Below are 19,041 nucleotides of genomic sequence, written 5' to 3'. Positions count from 1 at the left end.
CTTTTGGTGCGTCACTATATTAGTTTGGGTGCCTCTGTAGATTTTCCCCCTCATTATGGCAGTTTTTTTTTTCAATTATTTTGATTTGTTTCACTGGACATCCGGTAAACATTCAATGAAATTTGTGTTAAATTTGTGCATTACAAACAAAAAAAGAGGATTTTTGTTAAATGTGTGCATTACACAGCAATAAAAATTATTCATGCACTCAGAAATTAAGTAATTTTCACAATATTATTTGGTGTTATTTTACTATATTTATTTTAAAATACCAAACTGTGCACTATAACACTGTTTTTGTGCTCTGTGTTGTTTCGGATGCTTTAGTGCATCTGTGACTAAATTAAACATTAATATCCTTGCCAAATGCTCATCAGCAAATTGCTTGTGAGGGAAAGGTGATATAAGGACTGCTTGGATGTTTCAGAGTTTCCTCGCGCACGGCTGCTTCACACTTACACAGACACGCACAGATCTGCTTTCTGCTTCTGAGAAACCAAACATTCTTTCACTTCTTTAGTTAGAGTCGCTCGGATGGTCAGAGCGATGATGGGAGGTTTGTGATGACTGGGAAATGAAGCACGCTGGCAACAACTGATGAAGACACAGAAAAGAGAAAACTTTCATGTTGGCACTTGCCTGGGAGTCGTTACGTCTTTGCAAAATTCACTGAATTTTTTTCATCCACCAGAAAAAAGTCTGATATTTAAACCATGATGACCATTATTCTGCCCAAAAGTGTTGGTAAACAGAGTCATATGCCAAATTTACTGTTAAAAACTCAATAAAAAAACGAATAAAAAACAAAGTAAAAGCCCATGTCTGCTTGAAAAGCAATACAATTTTAAGTTCAAGTAAAAAATATAATACCTCACCAATATTTTCATGCCCAAGATCCTTGACCTCGGCTTTTATGAAATACAAGTCAAGACAAGATCTATTGAAGGATTGCTAGAAGAAGACAGCCTAGACTGTGCTTCTAGTTCGAGGCGTTTTATGCAGTATTTTAATTAGTGATGCATCTATGGCGTTATTTTACTGACAATTGGAGAGTGCACAGGACACAGTTTAATGTGCTTTCGTGCTACAATAATGCACTCTCGACATTTGTCAGTAAGTAGAATAACGCCATATTGCATCAATTGTTTTTTTTTTTTATGGCAAATTCAGAATCTGTTTTTTTTTTTCACAAGCAAAGTATCTGACTTCAATATACAGGTTGCCATTTTGTTTGTTTGTTTGTTTGTTTATTTGCTTTATAACGAGCAAACTGGCCTTAAATGAACATCTACCAGCCATTTGAAATTAGAGGCATGCACTGCATTGTAATCATCATTAGAGAGTTTTGTTTAAAATATGAGCTATATTAATTTAAATATTTAATACTTTGCTTTAGTGATCCTTTGAATTTTTCCAGGTATTTCCCATTTCTAGAATAGGAAGTAGAAAAGTTTCCTATTCTAAAAAACTATAATGCACTACTATAAAACTAGTGTAAGAGTGACAAATTCATGTATGTGAATGATTCATTTGGAGAGGCTCTGTGTTGAAAGTTAGTAAACAGTTTGTAGATCTCTTTTGGAACAGATCAAACTATAATTTGTATTATTATCCAGTAAGCTTTCTAAAAGGAAAGTATGAAGGTGTGTTCTCTGGAAAACTGGCAAATGTAAGTTTGTTCGAATCAAGGATGTGGTTTTGGCTCAGTTTTTTTGTTTTTAGTACATGTGCAGGCCTCAGCTGACCTACTTCATAAATGTTTACCTGGAAGACATTCAAAGAATTAAAGAGAAGATACAGAAATAGTCAAGAAAAAGAAACCTTTCTTTATGAGCTAGTTTAAACCGTGTCTACTTTTAGTCTAATGTTTCACTGACTTTGGCGTGTCTCCTCAGGCTTATTTTAGGTTTATTTAGGGCATGTTAAAGCAGCACAAGCTATGTTATTTTTCTCATTTGGTGAAATATTCAAGGTGACTCATGACTGTTACAGATTTCAACTTTTGTAGTGTTTTTTCTTAGGTGCATGTGTTAAAGCAGCACTGTGTAAATTCTGACGCTCTAGTGGTTAATAAACAGAACTGCACGCATCCCAAAACATTAAAACGCAGCCAACCTTTTGAGAGTCAATAAAGGGATATCAGCAAGACAAAATTAATACCCATGTCTCCTGACGATATATTGAGGTCTTATGAAGTGAAATGACCGTTCTGTGCAAGAAACAGAACATTATTTACAACATAATCCAGAACCCCGGGAAAATGGGCAAGTCCGATTCTTTTCCGCGAACTGGTTCACTCGGACACTTCGTTTCAATAAACTGGGTCAGAGAACTGATTCAGGATCAGATACGCCGTTATTTTGTCTCTTTCCATCGGAGATTGAATGAGTATCTTGTAGATCTGTGCTGCTTGAACTGGAAACTGTTTCAGACTGTTCAGTTTGATTTGGATCGCTGCTTTACTAAAAAGAATCGACTCAAATGAATGATTCGTTCGTAAACCGGACATCACTCCGGATCGTTTGCCTAAAACTCTGGATTACAGGTAATAATGTTGCAAACAAGGTTCCGTTTCTCACACAGACAGATCGTTTAGCTTCATAACAACTCAATATATCAATGGATATCCATTTTTTGTTGCCTGATATGCTTTTTGACTCTCAATAAATTGCCAGTTTATATTGGTTTACATTTTATGAATGGTTTCAGCCAAGAATCTTCTTCTACTGTCCTACTGAAGAAAAAGTCACACCTATGGTCTAACAGAGAGTAAATTAACAGCACATTTTAATTTTCGGGTGACAGTTGGCAGGGACATTAGATTAGATTAGATTCAACTTTATTGTCATTGCACATGTGGGCACAAGGCAACGAAATACATTAAGAGATAAATGTGACAGAATGAAATATTACATGACTATTACAGTTGACATACAGTACACAGTAAAAGCAGTCAGGTTTAGTCATGTTCTTTCACATCAAAATGTTTAATTTAGAGTACAATTATAAAACAGAAGAGAAAAAAGTATATTTTTGGCATTTGTTGAGCATAGAGTCTCTGTACGTCATTCACAGATGGTTCTTGTTAGTGGTGAAGGCAGTACCCTTTACATTTCACAGTTAAAGAACTTTCTTACACACGGAAAGTCTGTGATAGTGTCAAAAACCCTTTAAGTGAGAGATTGTATCTTATTTATTCCTATAAGAGGCAGACGGACACTGAAAGGTCAGGTGGTGCCTGTATGTCTGTTCCAGATATGGAAACGCCCTAATATTTCATTAGCTTTCCATAATTGAATCCAAAATGTTCTTCCATTAAAACAAGTCATAACATTCAAACAAACAGGCTTGAGCAATTCGTCAGATTTAAAGGAATTTTCCAGGTTCCTGAGCTTCTGTGGCCTGCTTTCCTTTATCACAGAAATGATTCAGTTTTGTTGAGACAAACAAACATAAATCACAAAAACATACTGTACACTGCAGAAAAACAATTATCTCAGCATTTTTGTCTTGTTTTCCAGTACAAATATCTAAAAATTGTTTAATCAAGATACATTTACTTGAAAAAGTAAAATTACTGTAAATTAAGCAAATTAATCCTTAAAAACATGAAAAATATCAGTCAATTTGGTAAAACAAACAAACAAAAAACTCTAGTTTCCACTTTTTTAATTCAATTTGTTTTTCTGATCCCATTGGCAGATACTTTTTCTTGTTTTAAACTTAAACTTAATGTTCACACATTTCTCAGAAAATAAAACTTACTGTTATATTTTCATTTTGCTTAGGTTGTAAGAATGTTTAGATATTATAAGTAGTAAAAGTAATTGTGCACTGGAACAAACGTTACAATACTGTTTCAAAATCCACAACATTTACATTATATTTAACATTTTTAGATGTTAACTTGAGCCTAGTGTGATAAAATCACTTGTTAGCTTATCTATTCAAAGTTATATGAACTTTTTGTTTACAATAATGTACAAAGCATTTAAACTCCATAATCTGAGCAGAAAACCAGCTAGATTAACATAAAGGGATGAGATGTTACTATTCACAAACTACTGTTAAATGGAAAAACAATTGGTGTTGGTAATGCATAAATAAATTCATCCATCTAGAAAAGTAGACCCATCACTAAACGGATGGTTTACACAACTTTACAGCTCAATTAATGCAGAATAATTAATACAAGCTTAAACACATCAAGCGCAGACCACAGAAGCTGTTCATAGAGATGAATTTGTATTGAACCCAGAACAGTACTGGGAAGATTTTTTTAATTTTATTTTTTTGAAAATATATTTGTGCAAAATATCCTCATATAAATTATTAGTTTATTAACAGATGCAACTTGTGGCAAATTCAAATGGATATTTTTTGTTGGTGTTTACCTTTAGATAATCTTTTGCAAAAGTTGTTTTTTGAGACTGCTGTATTTATGTGCCTTTTAATTATAGTTTTCGGTTTCCGGATGACAATAATTAGCTGTGTATTTATTAATTTTTTTGTTACAGATAAAATGTCAACATAGAAAGTAAAGAATATACTGTATATATATATATACACAATATGTACAGTTCACTTAATGTTGCATGTATAAAACATCAGAAAAAAGGTGACAAATAAAATCAGTATTGTGTTATTATAAATAAAGTTTTCTGCAAGAACATGTAATGCTACACCGGCTTGTCCTCAAAAAATATCTGAGCATACACCGTTCCTGTCTTTGCAGTTTTGGGTTCAGGCAGGGGCTTCATCAGTTCAAGCTCAGCGTATGTTAGACTCTCCTCTGCAATTTTGGGCTGTTGGTTTTGGGACAACAGTAGAGTTACAGCTCACATAAAACTATTAAATACAACAACTGGCAGTTCTGCAGGACAACTAACAAATTACTGTGTACTCCTTTCAAGTAACTTACCAAAACCACTTTTCTTGGTTGAGGTTTTAAAAGCTTCGGCTTTCGCATTTTGTCTGCAATAGGGGCTGAGATGGAATATGTTAGTTATTAAACTACTTCAGAAATAAGGTCTAGTGACATACAGTGTAAAGGTCATTTTGGGAATGTTACGCTACCTTTAGCTGGTATCTCTGGTGGCACGTCTGGTTGCTCCACACTTTTATTTTTCTTGTACTTTCTCATCTTCTTGGGAAGAGCCGGAGAGAGACTAACGACACTAGTGACCGTCTCGCCTGAACTGGACACACATGAACATGCTTTCAGTTTGTGAGGAAGGTTATCCTTCTCATTTTACAGTTATCATTTTTCATGTTTTCTTACCTGTTCTGTGGGCTCTTGACCAAATGATAGTTTTCTATCAAAAAGGGGCATATGAAAAAATGTTGATGAGCAATGTTGATGACTTTATAATAAAGATAATTAGAAGCGCATCATTAACATACACATTCAAGGAATAGTTCATCCAAAAATGAAAACACACACGATGTTGATTAACCGATTTGGAGAAATGTAGCATTGCATCAATTGCTCACCAATGGATGCTCTGCAGTGAATGGGTGCTGTCAGAATGAGAGTCAAAACAGCTGATAAAACATCACAATAATCCACAACACTCCACTGCATCAATGCACGTCTTGCGAAGCCAAACATGTTTGTAAGAAACAAACCAGCATTAAGATGTTTTTAACTAAAATACAAGTCCATAATCCTTAATAACACTTCCTCCAGTGAAAAGGTCCATCTCCTGTTGTTCTCTCAAATCAAAATACACTCACATATTTGTTTAGTAATGTTGCTTGATCTGTGCAGATTTCTCTCCTGATTCAGACCAGACCTCATATTTTTGTTTATTAATGGATTTGTTACTTACAAATATGCTGCTTTAACTTTTCAAGACAGTAACTGATGTACTGGTGTGATGTGGCTTCAGAATCTGGCCGTTCAACTGAGAATGACTTGCTCTCAGTCGTTGAAGCCCTAAGTCTGGAAAGAGCAGAATCCAAATCTTGCTGGATCTGTCCGCTGCTTTTGACACAGTTAACCACCAGATCCTTCTGTCAATCCTACTGAAAAAGGGCATCTCAGCAACCACACTTCAATGGTTTGAGTATCTTGGAGAGGTGAGGTGTCCAAGTCGCAACATCTACTACTGGGGTGCCTCAGGGTTCAGTTCTTGGACCACTTCTCTTCTCTGTCTAAATGGCATCATTAGGTTCTGTCATTCAGAAACATGGCTTTTCATACCACTGCTATACTGATGACACTCAACTCTACCTCTCATTCCATCCTGATGATCCGACGGTAGCTATTCGCATCTCAGCTTGTCTATCAGACATATCTTGCTGGATGAAGGACCATCACCTTCAACTCAACCTTGCCAAGACAGAACTGCTTGTGATTCCAGCAAACCCATCGTTTCATCACAATTTCACCAAAAAGTTGGGCACATCAACCATAACTCCTTCAAAAACAGCCAGAAACCTTGGCTTTCTCAAACCACACTGCTAAAACTGTCTGATCCTGCAGATTTGCTTTATTCAACATTAAGAAGATCAAGCCCTTTCTTTCGAAACATGCTGCACAACTCCTTGTTCAAGCTCTTGTTCTGTCCAGGCTGGACTATTGCAATGCCCTCTTGGCAGGTCTTCCAACCAGTCTATCAAACCTTTACAATTAATCCAGAACGCAGCAGCAAGATTAATTTTTAAAGAGCCGAAAAGAATACACGTCACACCTCTGTTTATCAATTTGCACTGGCTTCCAATAGCTGCTCGCATAAAATTCAAGGCATTGATGTTTGCCTACAAAACTACCACTGGCTCTGCACCCATTTACCTAAATTTGTTACTTCAGACTTATGTGCCTCTAGAAGCTTGCGTTCTGCAAGTGAACGTTGCTTGATTGTGCCATCCCAAAGAAGCACAAAGTCACTTTTACATACTTTTAAATTAAATGTTCCCTCCTGGTGGAATGACCTCCTCAACTCAATCCCAGCAATCCATCTTCAAGAATCAGCTTAAAACTCATCTCTTCCATCTTTATTTCACACTATAACGTTAGCAATCTCTATTCTAATTTTATTCCTAAAAAAAAAAAAAAGTATATATGTATATATATATACAGTACAGACCAAAAGTTTGGACACACCTTCTCATTCAAAGAGTTTTCTTTATTTTCATGACTATGAAAATTGTAGATTCACACTGAAGGCATCAAAACTATGAATTAACACATGTGGAATTATATATGGAATTATATACATAACAAAAAAGTGTGAAACAACTGAAAATATGTCATATTGTAGGTTCTTCAAAGTAGCCACCTTTTGCTTTGATTACTGCTTTGCACACTCTTGGCATTCTCTTGATGAGCTTCAAGAGGTAGTCACCTGAAATGGTCTTCCAACAGTCTTGAAGGAGTTCCCCGAGAGATGCTTAGCACTTGTTGGCCCTTTTGCCTTCTGTCTGCGGTCCAGCTCACCCCTAAACCATCTGGATTGGGTTCAGGTCCGGTGACTGTGGAGGCCAGGTCATCTGGCGCAGCACCCCATCACTCTCCTTCTTGCTCAAATAGCCCTTGATGCCTTCAGTGTGACTCTACAATTTTCATAGTCATGAAAATAAAGAAAACTCTTTGAATGAGAAAGTGTGTCCAAACTTTTGGTCTGTACAGTACTATATATATATATATATATATATATATATATATATATATATATATATATATATATATATATATAACTAGCTTTCTAATCTTTTTGTATTCTACCTGTTTTCTTTTCACTTATTATACAATTAACAAAAGCAAAAAAAAAAAAGACCTTTATTCTTTATTCTCTTTTTTCTTTTTATTTATTCTATTATTTAAAAGCCCTTGTGTATTGCGTTAAGCTAATGGAGAATTTTTATAACATTTATATATCATTGCTCTTTTGTTGATTTTAATTGCTTCCATTGTCCTCATTTGTAAGTCGCTTTGGATAAAAGTGTCTGCTAAATGACTAAATGTAAATGTAAATGTAAATGTGGATTACTTGTGGATTATTGTGATGTGTTTATCAGCTGTTTGGACTCTCATTCTGACGGCACCCATTCACTGCAGAGCATCTATTGATGAGACACTGCTAACTTTCTCCAAATCTGTTCTGATGAAGAAACAAACTCATCTACATCTTGGATGACCTGAGAGTCAGAACAATTTCAGAAAATTTTAATTTTTGCGTAAACTGTTATTTTAATTGTTATCAGAACATTTTATATCATCAGCAGCACGAATCATACCTTTTAATCGTCTCTTCCTCTGCAGATACTGACAGCTCAAAGCTATAGTAAACATGCACATGCACAAGAGCCCAACACAACACACCAGCACAGCACACAGATACACATCTGAAACACAAGAAAAATACACTTAATAAAACTGAAATACATAAATACTGCATGTTCATTCTGAATAATCTTGCTATATTGATTATCCATACTCTGAAAAAAAAAAAGAAAATTATAAAAGGATTTAAAAAAATGTCACCTAAAATTCAAATTCTGTCATCATTTTCTCATTTTGTCTTTCACTTTCACTCTTTTCTCTCTTTTTTCCCCCCTAACCAATCTTCTCCAATATAAAAAAGTTTGATGTCAATAATGCTGTTTGGTCAAGAAACACATTGGAACCAATGACATTTAATGGCACTGATTTCAAACCTTACTCTTACTTAAGCATCTAAAATTAAAATTGGCAAATAAACAAAAATTCGGTAACATTTTAGAGTAATGGACCATCATTAATAGGTTACTGATTACCTTAGTCCTAAATTTGCTACTGTATGTATTATCTATTAGGTAAGGTTATTAAATTTTAGTGAATAGTAGCAATTTAATACTATTAGTAATTAGTAATGCATTTTTGACCATGTCCCGAATAAAAAGGACAATTGCTAATACCTCAGATATGTTAATGTTGTTATTAGTAATTAATTAGTCATTCTTAATAGTTTAATAGTTCTTAATTAAACTTATTTCATTCAGAAATTATTGATTAACTAATAATGGGCTGTCCTAAATTAGCTATTTAGTTCTGATAAGTTAATCATGATTCCATATTAGCTAATAGTAGTAGCTGAACTGTTACTGTAGTGCTACTCATTAGTGAAAGTGAGGGAAGTGACATTCAGCCAAGTATGGTGACCCATACTCAGAATTTGTGCTCTGCATTTAACCCATCCGAAATGCACACACACAGAGCAGTGAACACACACACACACTATGAACACACACACAGAGCAGTGAACACACACACACACTGTGAGCACACACCCGGAGCAGTGGGCAGCCATTTATGCTGCGGCGCCCGGGGAGCAGTTGGGGGTTCGATGCCTTGCTCAAGGGCACCTAAGTCGTGGTATTGAAGGTGTAGAGAGAACTGTACATGCACTCCCCCCACCCACAATTCCTGCCGGCCCGAGACTCGAACTCACAACCTTTCGAATTGGTCCGACTCTCTAACCATTAGGCCACGACTTCCCCCAGTCCTATTAGTCCTATATTATTTCTCTTTTATGTCAGACCATTATTCTACAGTTGGAAATTATTGAATAAATGTTTTTTTATATTATTATTATTATTTTCCCACACAAAGCTATTGTAATTACTTCAGAAGTTTTCTAATATAGTGCACAAGTCATATGGACCACTTATGGTGCATTAAGAAATCCTGTAATTCCTTCCATTTCTCTTAGACTATTCACCTTTTTTGAAATGTGTTTGGTAACACATTTTTGTTGGTGCAGCTGTGGCTTACCTTCAAACAGACTCCACAGTTCCTCCTTTGGTTTGCTGGCTCGGAGAACATGGACTGCGTGAGGAAGAAGAGAGAATTGCACACTCATCACTGTGGCTCCAGACCCTTGTAATTACATGGCACATGCAGTTAAATCAAGTAAATTGCAGGGGCAGTAGTGTGTGGGATGATAGCAGTGAGGCTTTCCCTCTCTCTGGATATGGCCCTGGCTAACACCCACTGTGATGCCCTGAAATACACATAACCACAGCAGCTGACGACAGTAAGGCTAGCTGGCCCAACAAACACAGCCACCTCGGCTACTGAGGAAGTTTAACTGCCTATTTGGGTGTTCAACAGACCACTAAAGAGCAAATTTGACCTAAATGTTGAATTTATTTAGTTTGTTCAATCAGAAGTGTAAGTGTAAGTAAAGCAATAAAACAGGAAAGAAAAGCTTTATTGTTTACCCAACAGTTGAATGTGAATCTGGCAACATTCTATTATATTGGTTGTTGTACATATCATGGTAGTTCATAAATGAAATGTCCAGTGGGTTCACTAAAAGATTAATGCTCTATTGTGTTTGAAAATTACGTAACACCTACATTAAACCCAACCCTAAACCTATCTGAAAGTTTTAACGTCTAAATGCATTAAAAATGCATTTGCTGAAACCACCATGGCACTTTATCTTGCTGCTACAAGTATTTGAGCTCTTTTTATTGTAACTCGTGTTTCACTGGACTCCTGCCGGAATGCTTCACATCACAAGTGCAAAGTTGTACCATGTGCACTACTGAATGAGTTTGCTATGTAGGAAAAGCCAAATATGTGGAGCTGGTTATGTGATGCAAATATCGAAATGTATTTATTTGGTGTTTTACTGTAACAAGTGTTCATTTCAGCTGGAAACTTTTGTGAATTGTATGTATAGGTACACTTTTGGAGTTCTTCAAAAATGTAGGTAGAGGAACATTTTCAAGTTGCGTTTGTAGTATCATTAAGCTTGGCAATATTTCGGATACAACGAGTATAAATTAATTTTCATTTAATTGTTGGACCTTTTTACATTTTATTAATGGAATAAGAGAAAAGAGAAAGGGGATATTATTGGGGATCGGGAATTGTCTGATTTGCTAACCACAACAGCAGGTTGACAAGCTTATTGGAGTCATTAGTTATTGTCTTATTTATAATCTGTTAGAATGTAGAACATATACACCATTTCCAGTTGTCTGTGCGTTATTAACCAAACTGTAAATGTCTTCTGCTTTTTCTGCTTGCACATGGACTACTGTTTATTTCTCTACTCATGGCTCCTTCAAAAATGTGCTTATTTTTGGAGCTCTTGCTCATGCCTGACCAAACTGGGAAAGGGACAAAAGCTCTTTTGAGTCTTATGGCTCAAAAAAAGAGCCAGATACAAAATCTTCAGTGGTTTACTGAGGGCTTCTGTCACTGAACAGGATGCCAAAAGTCATTTGTCGAGGACCTCACAGATGCATGAATAGAGATGCATGTTTCAATAGAGCAGCTGCATCAATTGACATATTAATGATTTCACTGCACCACCACAGTGCATTCAGCTATGAAAAGAAGTAGTTAATGTATGGAAATGTATACAAAGTCGGGAATTTAAAGTGAACAAGATTTTCTTCTGTCTTTGCAATATGAATATGAATGGCCACAACAAAATTGGCAACCACAGAGGCAGCCTTCAATAAAAGCTTTTTTCATTTGCAGCACTTTCTTACAAGACAAGAGTCATACAAAACATCTCCCTATAGCATTGTCAATCCCACAAACATGGCCACTGTTTGGTTCTTTCTCTGTGCTACTGTGTGTTTAAATCTGCACCACATCCTCCCTCACATGGCAGAGATGCTCAAAGGTTCTCCTTACAAACACTGTCAGTGGAAAATGTGATCATGTTTTAGGAAAAGAAAGTTTGAGTTTTGTTGTATGGCTTGGTTTTGATATTACTTTACTTATCTCATTGGTTGGATAACCTACTGTAAAATGAGGAGCACACATTCTCATCTAAATTGAGTTTTTTGTTTAGTTATGTTTATGCATCAGTTTGAGTATTTAATCATTCCCTACTAAGTAATTAGTAACAGTAAGGTCTAGTAATTAGTTTAGCCAGTTGAAGTCTAGGATATCTGTGCATACAGTAGTTACTGGATGTGGAGGTTTTATTTCCTTCTTTATGTCACGTCATCATACCTTATGGCTTTTCATCCACCTTTTTCAAGTAAACCTCATTTTTAAGTAAACATGAAATCAAATGGCTCCTGTTTACTTTATTAATGCAAGTTCTAGGTCTTATTATATGCTGCAAATGACTTTTCTTTTACAGCTGACGTCATGAATCTCTCTTACTTTTCAATACCTCTGCTTGACTCTTTTCTTATCAGTTTTCCCAATCATGATGGATAAAATATCCTGATTCACTCACCAAATTATGGCAGTAACAGTGTTTCATGTTGACTTGAAAGTGGATTTTTGGGCTTGTCAAGAACAAACTCCATCATACACTTAAAGAACTTCTGTTACACTACAGTAGGGTTAGGGTTACTAAATAGGAAATAGGAAGTTTGAGTGGCACTTACTATATGACTCCACTCTTACCAGTTGCTTTTAGTTTGCTGACTCGTGCTTCACATCACATGACTTGCAGTTTACCAAGACAGAAATGGCAAATATATTGAGCTTATAATATCAGTTTATTAGTTTACAAATGATGAACTATGGTGAAATCATTTTGAGGACATATTGTGCCAGGAACCACACAAACAATGTTTTTAATAATTAGTCATATGCACCGTAATTATAATTTTTGAACACTGCCACCAGTTAGCTAGAACGGGTAGTGAATTGTATTGAATTTATAGGAAAGCCTACATATTTTACAAAAATATAGATAAAGGCTATTTTTCCAATGAGCATATATTAGATTTGCTACTTGCTATTGCTTGTCGTTGGTCGATTTGACAAACATTTGTTTACAAGATGAGTCCATCAAGAGTAGTTTTGCTAAGAATTACCTATAGGGTTTTATTGTATTAGGGTTTTATTCTAGTTTTATTGTTGATTTGAAACCCCCAACACCCATTCTGACCATCTCTCTACACAACCGTTAAAACCTCCTGCAATACCCCTCTCCACACCTCCTGCTCTTCAAATCTGTGAAGATGATGTGCACCAGGTCTTCAGGAAGAACAAAAGAAGAAAAGCAACAGGCCCAGATGGCGTTACACCCGCCTGCCTGAAAACCTGTGCTGACCAGCTGGCCCTCATCTTTTCACAGATCTTCAACAGATCCCTGGAGTTGTGTGAAGTGCCTTCCTGCTTCAAATGCTCCACCATCATCCCCATTCCAAAGAAACCCAAGATAACAGGACTTAACGACTACAGACCTGCGGCTCTAGCATCTGTCGTCATGAAGTCGTTTGAAAAACTGGTTCTGACTTTTCTGAAGGACATCACTGGACCCTTTACTGGACCCCCTGCAGTTTGCTTACAGAGCAAACAGGATGATGCAATCAATATGGGATTGCACTTCATCCTGCAGCATCTAGACAAAACAAGCACTTGTTTGAGGATCCTGTTTGTGGACTTTAGTTCGGCTTTCAACACAATCATCCCAACAGCCCTCCAGACCAAACTGACCCAGCTCTTTGTTCCTAACTCTAGCTGTCAGTGGATCACCAGCTTTCTGACAGATAGGGAACAGTTAGTGAGACTGGGGAAATTCATGTCAAACAGCTGCTCCACCAACACTGGTGCCCCTCAGGGATGTGTTCTCTCCCCTCTGCTCTTCTCCCTGTACACCAACGACTGCACCTCTAAAGACCCTTCTGTCAAGCTCCTGAAGTTTGCAGACGACACTACAGTCATCGGCCTCATCCAGGACAGAGATGAGTCTGCTTACAGACAAGAGGTTGAGCAGCTGGCTGTCTGGTGCAGTCTTAACAACCTGGAGCTGAACACGCTCAAAACAGTGGAGATGATCGTGGACTTCAGGAGAAACCCCTCTGCACTCCCCCCACTAAACATCATGAACAGCACTGTGACTGCAGTGGAGTCGTTCAGGTTGCTGGGAACCACCATCTCTCAGGACCTGAAGTGGCACAATCACTTTGGCTCCATTGTGAAAAAGGCCCAACAAAGGTTGTACATCCTTCGCCAGCTGAGGAAGTTTAACCTGCCACAGGAGCTGCTGAAACAGTTCTACTCAGCCGTCATTGAGTCTGTTCTGTGCACTTCAATTACTGTCTGGTTTGGTTCAGCAAAAAAATCAGACATCAGAAGACTACAGAGAACAGTTCGGACTGCTGAAAGGATTATTGGTGCTCCCCTGCCCACCATTCCAGAACTCTATACATCCAGAGTGAGGAAAAGAGCTCAGTAAAAAATCACTCTGGATCCCTCACATCTTTGAACTTTTGCCATCTGGCCGGCACTTCAGAGCCGCAAATACCAGAACAGTCAGGCACAAGATCAGTTTCTTCCCTCAGGCAATCTACCTCATGAACAGTTAAATGTTCCCCACTTATGCAATAAAAATGTGCAATATCCTTATATTTATTTGTTACCCCTCCATCCTAGTACATCCCTCATCTTACTCAATCCTATTCCATTATCATTTATAGCACAATCGTTTATAAACTTATTTATTTGCAAGTGTTTTTTTTGTCTGTGTGTTGTTGTCTCTGTGTACTGGAAGCTTATGTCACTAAAACAAATTCCTTGTAAGCACAAGCATACTTGGCAATAAAGCTCTTTCTGATTCTGATTTCTGATTCTAAAGGGAAAGACTGTACATTTCAAGTGTTTTGCTAAAAGTGACATTTTGTAGATGATTGCGACTCATATGAAGCAGGTCTCAAAGTTAACACACATGGACTTAAAGCCACAAACATCCAATTTTGATTTGGTGATGTCTTTAAGTAGGCCAGGAGACGCCCACCCACAGTGAACGCTGGCGCCCCTTTTTGGGAAACTCTGATCTACTGGAGTCTCTGACACTGTTTTTCTCTTTCTGCTTTGCTGTAAACCTCTTCTTACATATGAGTTTATTTTGTCTTGGATCCAGAGAGCGATACTCTCTCCATCCTCTGTGCCACTCACGTGTCTGTCTGTCTGTTCAGTAAGTTAGTAAAGGAAAACTGCACTCTGCAGCCAGTGTCAATAGCGTTGGGCTGTCACAGTGCCACAGTTCACTTTGTTTTCAACTCAATTCCGACTGCAGAAGACAGATATATAGCGCATAAATATTAGATCACATTTCCACATGCTTTTAATGGAAAGTCTAACACGTACAGCGCTGAAGGAGTTTCTTGACATCTGTTGCTCATGTGGTGAGAATTTTGTCAGATGTTTCAAACCTCGAGACAATTTAAGAGTGTAGATGAGAGAAACGTTTAACAGACAGTCACTAACAACCATGGTCAGAAATGAGATTTTCCATATTCCATTATTGCTTTTTAATGCATTATAAAATCAAGATTTCATACTGGTTATGTAAATAGCATGAAAAAAAACGAAGCAGTTTTTTAAATTAGCATAAAATTATAGGCAGAAAGCGAGCAAAGAATATTCCCCATTACTGAAACATTCAATAACTCAACACTCAAATCTTTTAACTCTGAAAACGGCAAAAAGCAACAGAGCACAGAATTTACATTACCACTGAATATAGTCTAGCATTCAGCACACACAGTTTAAACACTCTCAGACAACTCACATTATAATCACTGACACTGTGAAATGAATCTCTAACTTGGTCCGTACATCTGCACTTTGTTGTTTATGATAAAAAAATACAAATAAAAATCAAAAGAGAGCAGAATTCACATACACTGAAAAAAACTTGCATTTCAGCGATGACTCATCTGAACGCTACTGTTTGGGCGTTGCATTCATAAACACAGAATAGTGTGTGATTGGTTGTAATGCACAATGCTTATTTAAAAGAAATATGATGTGATATGATCAGATCTAAATATAATGCTGAAATCATGATTATTTTTGTCCCTGTATTATGAATTTGAGGGGCATTTTTGTTTATTTTGGTGGCATTTTTGTCAACCATGTACACAACTGCATATGGACAAACCTCTGAGCTGCGTGGAGGCCGAGCTGTTGGTCGAAGCTTTCCATCGCTCCTGATGCTTCTTGAACTCCTGGACCCTGCAGCTGTAAAGACCCCTGTCCTGTCTGCTGATGTTGAAGATGAGGAGGTTGTATATCTTGCCCTGTTTCACCACTGTCAGTTTCATTTTGGGCTTGCAGAAGCTCTTGGTGTAGTTTCCGTAGAACTTGGCTCTCCTCATGTTCACCCGTGCCACCAGCAGCTCCTCTCCTCCTGACTCCGGCTGAAACATCCAGCGCACCACAGGCAGACTCGCTGACCGCCGCCGCTGGGTCACCTGACAGGACAGGGTGATGTTTTCTCCCTCGGCCACCACAGTGAACGGAGAAGGTGTGACTGTGACATTGATAGCTGAGCACACATCTGTAGTCAGAATATATGAAGCAAATAAATCTTTTATCCACAGAGCAATGCAACATTTAAAGGAATAACACCCCCCCCCCCAAATATTGTATTCATGAGTTTATTAATTCATGGGAACAGATTTGGATTAATTGATGGACTGGAGTGGTGTGGATAACTTGTGCAATATTATGATGTTTGGACTCTTATTCTGACGGCACCCATTCACTGCAGAGCATTCATATATATATATCAGATCTATATAAAACTTTCTTATATTCAAGATTCATTGCACACAAACTTAAATACTTCAAAAGTTTTTTTTTATTCTGATGGTTATGACTTACAGCTTAGAAAAAATAAAAATTCAGTATCTCAGAAAATTTGAATATTTCATTTTGAGCTTGATTAGTTTGATTGATTTTGAGTATAAATACTGGGTACCTTTTGGGCTAGTTTAGAACATTCAACCACAATTATGGGAAGGACTACTGACTTTACAGTTGTCCAGAAGACGATCATCGACACCCTCCACAAGGAGGGGAAGCCACAGAAGGTCATTGCTGAAAGGGCTGGCTGTTCTCAGAGTGCTGTATCAAAATATATTCATAGAAAGTTGACTGGAAGGAAAAAGTGTGGTAAGAAAAGGTGCATAAGCAACAGGGATGACAACAGCCTTGGGAAGATGGTCATGAAAAGCCGATTCAAGAAAGGAGTGGACTAAAGCTGGAGAGTCATCAAGAGTGCAAGAGTGCATCAAGAGTCACCACACTCAGACGTCTTCAGGAAAAGAGCTAAATCTGTCACACACCTAGAACCAAGCCACTCCTGAACCAGAAAAAAAAGCATCAGAAGCATTTCACCTGGGGTGAGGAGAAAAAGAACTGGACTGTTGCCTAGTGGTCCAAAGTCCTCTTTTCAGATGAAAGTAAATTCAGCATTTCATTTGGAAATCAAAGTCTGGAGGAAGACTGGAGAGGCACAGAATCGAAAGTCCACTGTGAAGTGAAGTGTTTCTGAAGTCAGTGATGATTTGGGGAGCCGTGACATCTTCTGGTGTTGCTCCATTGTGTTTTATCAAGTCCAGGAGATTTCGTAGCACTTTATGCTTCCATCTGCTGACAAGGTTTATGGAGATGCTGATTTCATTTTGCAGGAGGAATTTAGCACCTGCCCACAGAGCCAAAACCACTTCCAAGTGGTTTGATGACCATGATATTACTGTGCCAGCCAACTCACCTGACCTGAACCTCACAGAGAATCTATGGGGTATTGTGAAGAGGAAGATAAGTAACATCTGACAAACAATACAGAGGAGCTGAAGATCGCTATCAAAGCAACCTGGGCTTCAATAACGCCTCAGCAGTGCCACAGACTGATCACCTCGATGACACGCTGCAATAAAGCAGTAATTCATGCAAAAAGAGCCCAAACCAAGTATTGAATGCATAATTAAACCTGCTTTGGAGATGGATAACAAAACTTTAATTTTAATTAAAGTCATAACCATCAAAACTAAAACAAAAAACTCTTTAAATATTTCAGTTTGTGTGCAATGAATCTAGAATAAAAAAAGTTAGCTTTTTTTTGAATGAAATTACAAAAAATAAAGCACTTTTCCATGATATTCTAATTTTTTGAGATACACCGTGTGTACATTTGAATGCATATTTATGAAATCAAATGTATAGTTATGAATAAATGGATGTTTATTTAAATATGAAGAAATAAAGCCTGAATGCAATAAAAATGTATGTATATAAATAACAGATGTAAAATCTAATTCCACAAAATCTGTCACAATTATACAAATCAATTAGCTGTAAGCATTTTTAAAGGAACACAACAACCTGGTGTGTCATTTCTTTCTGCGAGGATGTCGTGCTCTTTGTAAACTCAAAGTGACCATTTGTTTATAAATACAGACAGAAACAGGATTTAAGTTACATGAATTGAGGATATTTCTTATATACTAGTAAAGGAGGAGTCAGAAACCACAACTTATTAGTAGCCATAGAGGAAAAGGGAATTGCCAGGAAAAAAAAAAGACAAACAATTGAAACAGAAATATAATTTGCTTTGAGGCACTGTGCATATATCTGCTTGACTGAATGAACATAAAACTCAAAATCACAAAAAGTAACACATGCATTAAAAACGTCACTGACGTGCAACACCTAGACTGAGATTTTGCAACTACACTGAATAATATCACAGTTGAAATTAAATTCAGACAGATTACACTTACTTCCTAAGAGGAGGTTAATCAGGAGAGCTGTTAGCACCACGGAGATCTTCATTCTCCAGTCTGATGGGCTCCATGCAACTCCAGTTCAATCTCTTCACAAAAACTGAATTCCTCTACTCTATTTTTCTCTCTCTCTCTCTCTCTCTCTCCTTCTCCTCTGTGTAACCGCATACAGGACGCTCTGTTTTTACTTAGTCTAACCCTCTCTCCTCCCCCTTTGTATAGGACTACACATTATACATCAGAAGGCTGAAATGTTTATTTTGTCCGGTCCAGTTGAAGACTATCAGTTATAAACTAGGTTTATTGCCACTGATGAAGCACTTCCTAGCATCGTGTGTGCTTTCATGCAGTTAAATACAATGGAAAGGTACATTTCTTGACTGATCTGGACAACATACAGACACAGCAAGAAGATTCAAAATGATATATATATATCTTAAGATGTGTTGTAGTTGTGGAAATGTTCTTATTTACTCAGAAATTGTGTTGGCATTGTATATTTGGTCTGTTTCTGGTCTGTTAATAGGTTCATTCAGTGGGTTATAGATGATC

At 37.2% G+C, this 19,041-nt stretch overlaps 1 protein-coding gene across 1 annotated transcript; it reads right to left on the bottom strand.

Annotated features, from left to right (window-relative positions):
* Positions 1–3,827: 3,827 nt before the first annotated feature.
* Positions 3,828–18,617, bottom strand: vstm4b (V-set and transmembrane domain containing 4b). The gene is made up of 8 exons (XM_059530146.1): positions 18,487–18,617; positions 15,861–16,259; positions 9,758–9,811; positions 8,242–8,349; positions 5,282–5,315; positions 5,077–5,198; positions 4,922–4,986; positions 3,828–4,805 (listed from the first exon to the last, which is right to left on the bottom strand). Exons 1-8 carry the CDS (start codon positions 18,536–18,538, stop codon positions 4,680–4,682), a joined length of 960 nt encoding a protein of 319 aa, XP_059386129.1. The 5' UTR covers positions 18,539–18,617; the 3' UTR covers positions 3,828–4,679.
* Positions 18,618–19,041: the final 424 nt, after the last annotated feature.

The sequence above is a fragment of the Carassius carassius genome, chromosome 39, assembly GCF_963082965.1.
Source record: "Carassius carassius chromosome 39, fCarCar2.1, whole genome shotgun sequence".
In the NCBI taxonomy this organism is placed as follows: domain Eukaryota; kingdom Metazoa; phylum Chordata; class Actinopteri; order Cypriniformes; family Cyprinidae; genus Carassius; species Carassius carassius.
The sequence above is the reverse complement of the archived record's forward strand: the minus strand, read 5'-3'. Positions and strand labels throughout refer to the sequence as shown.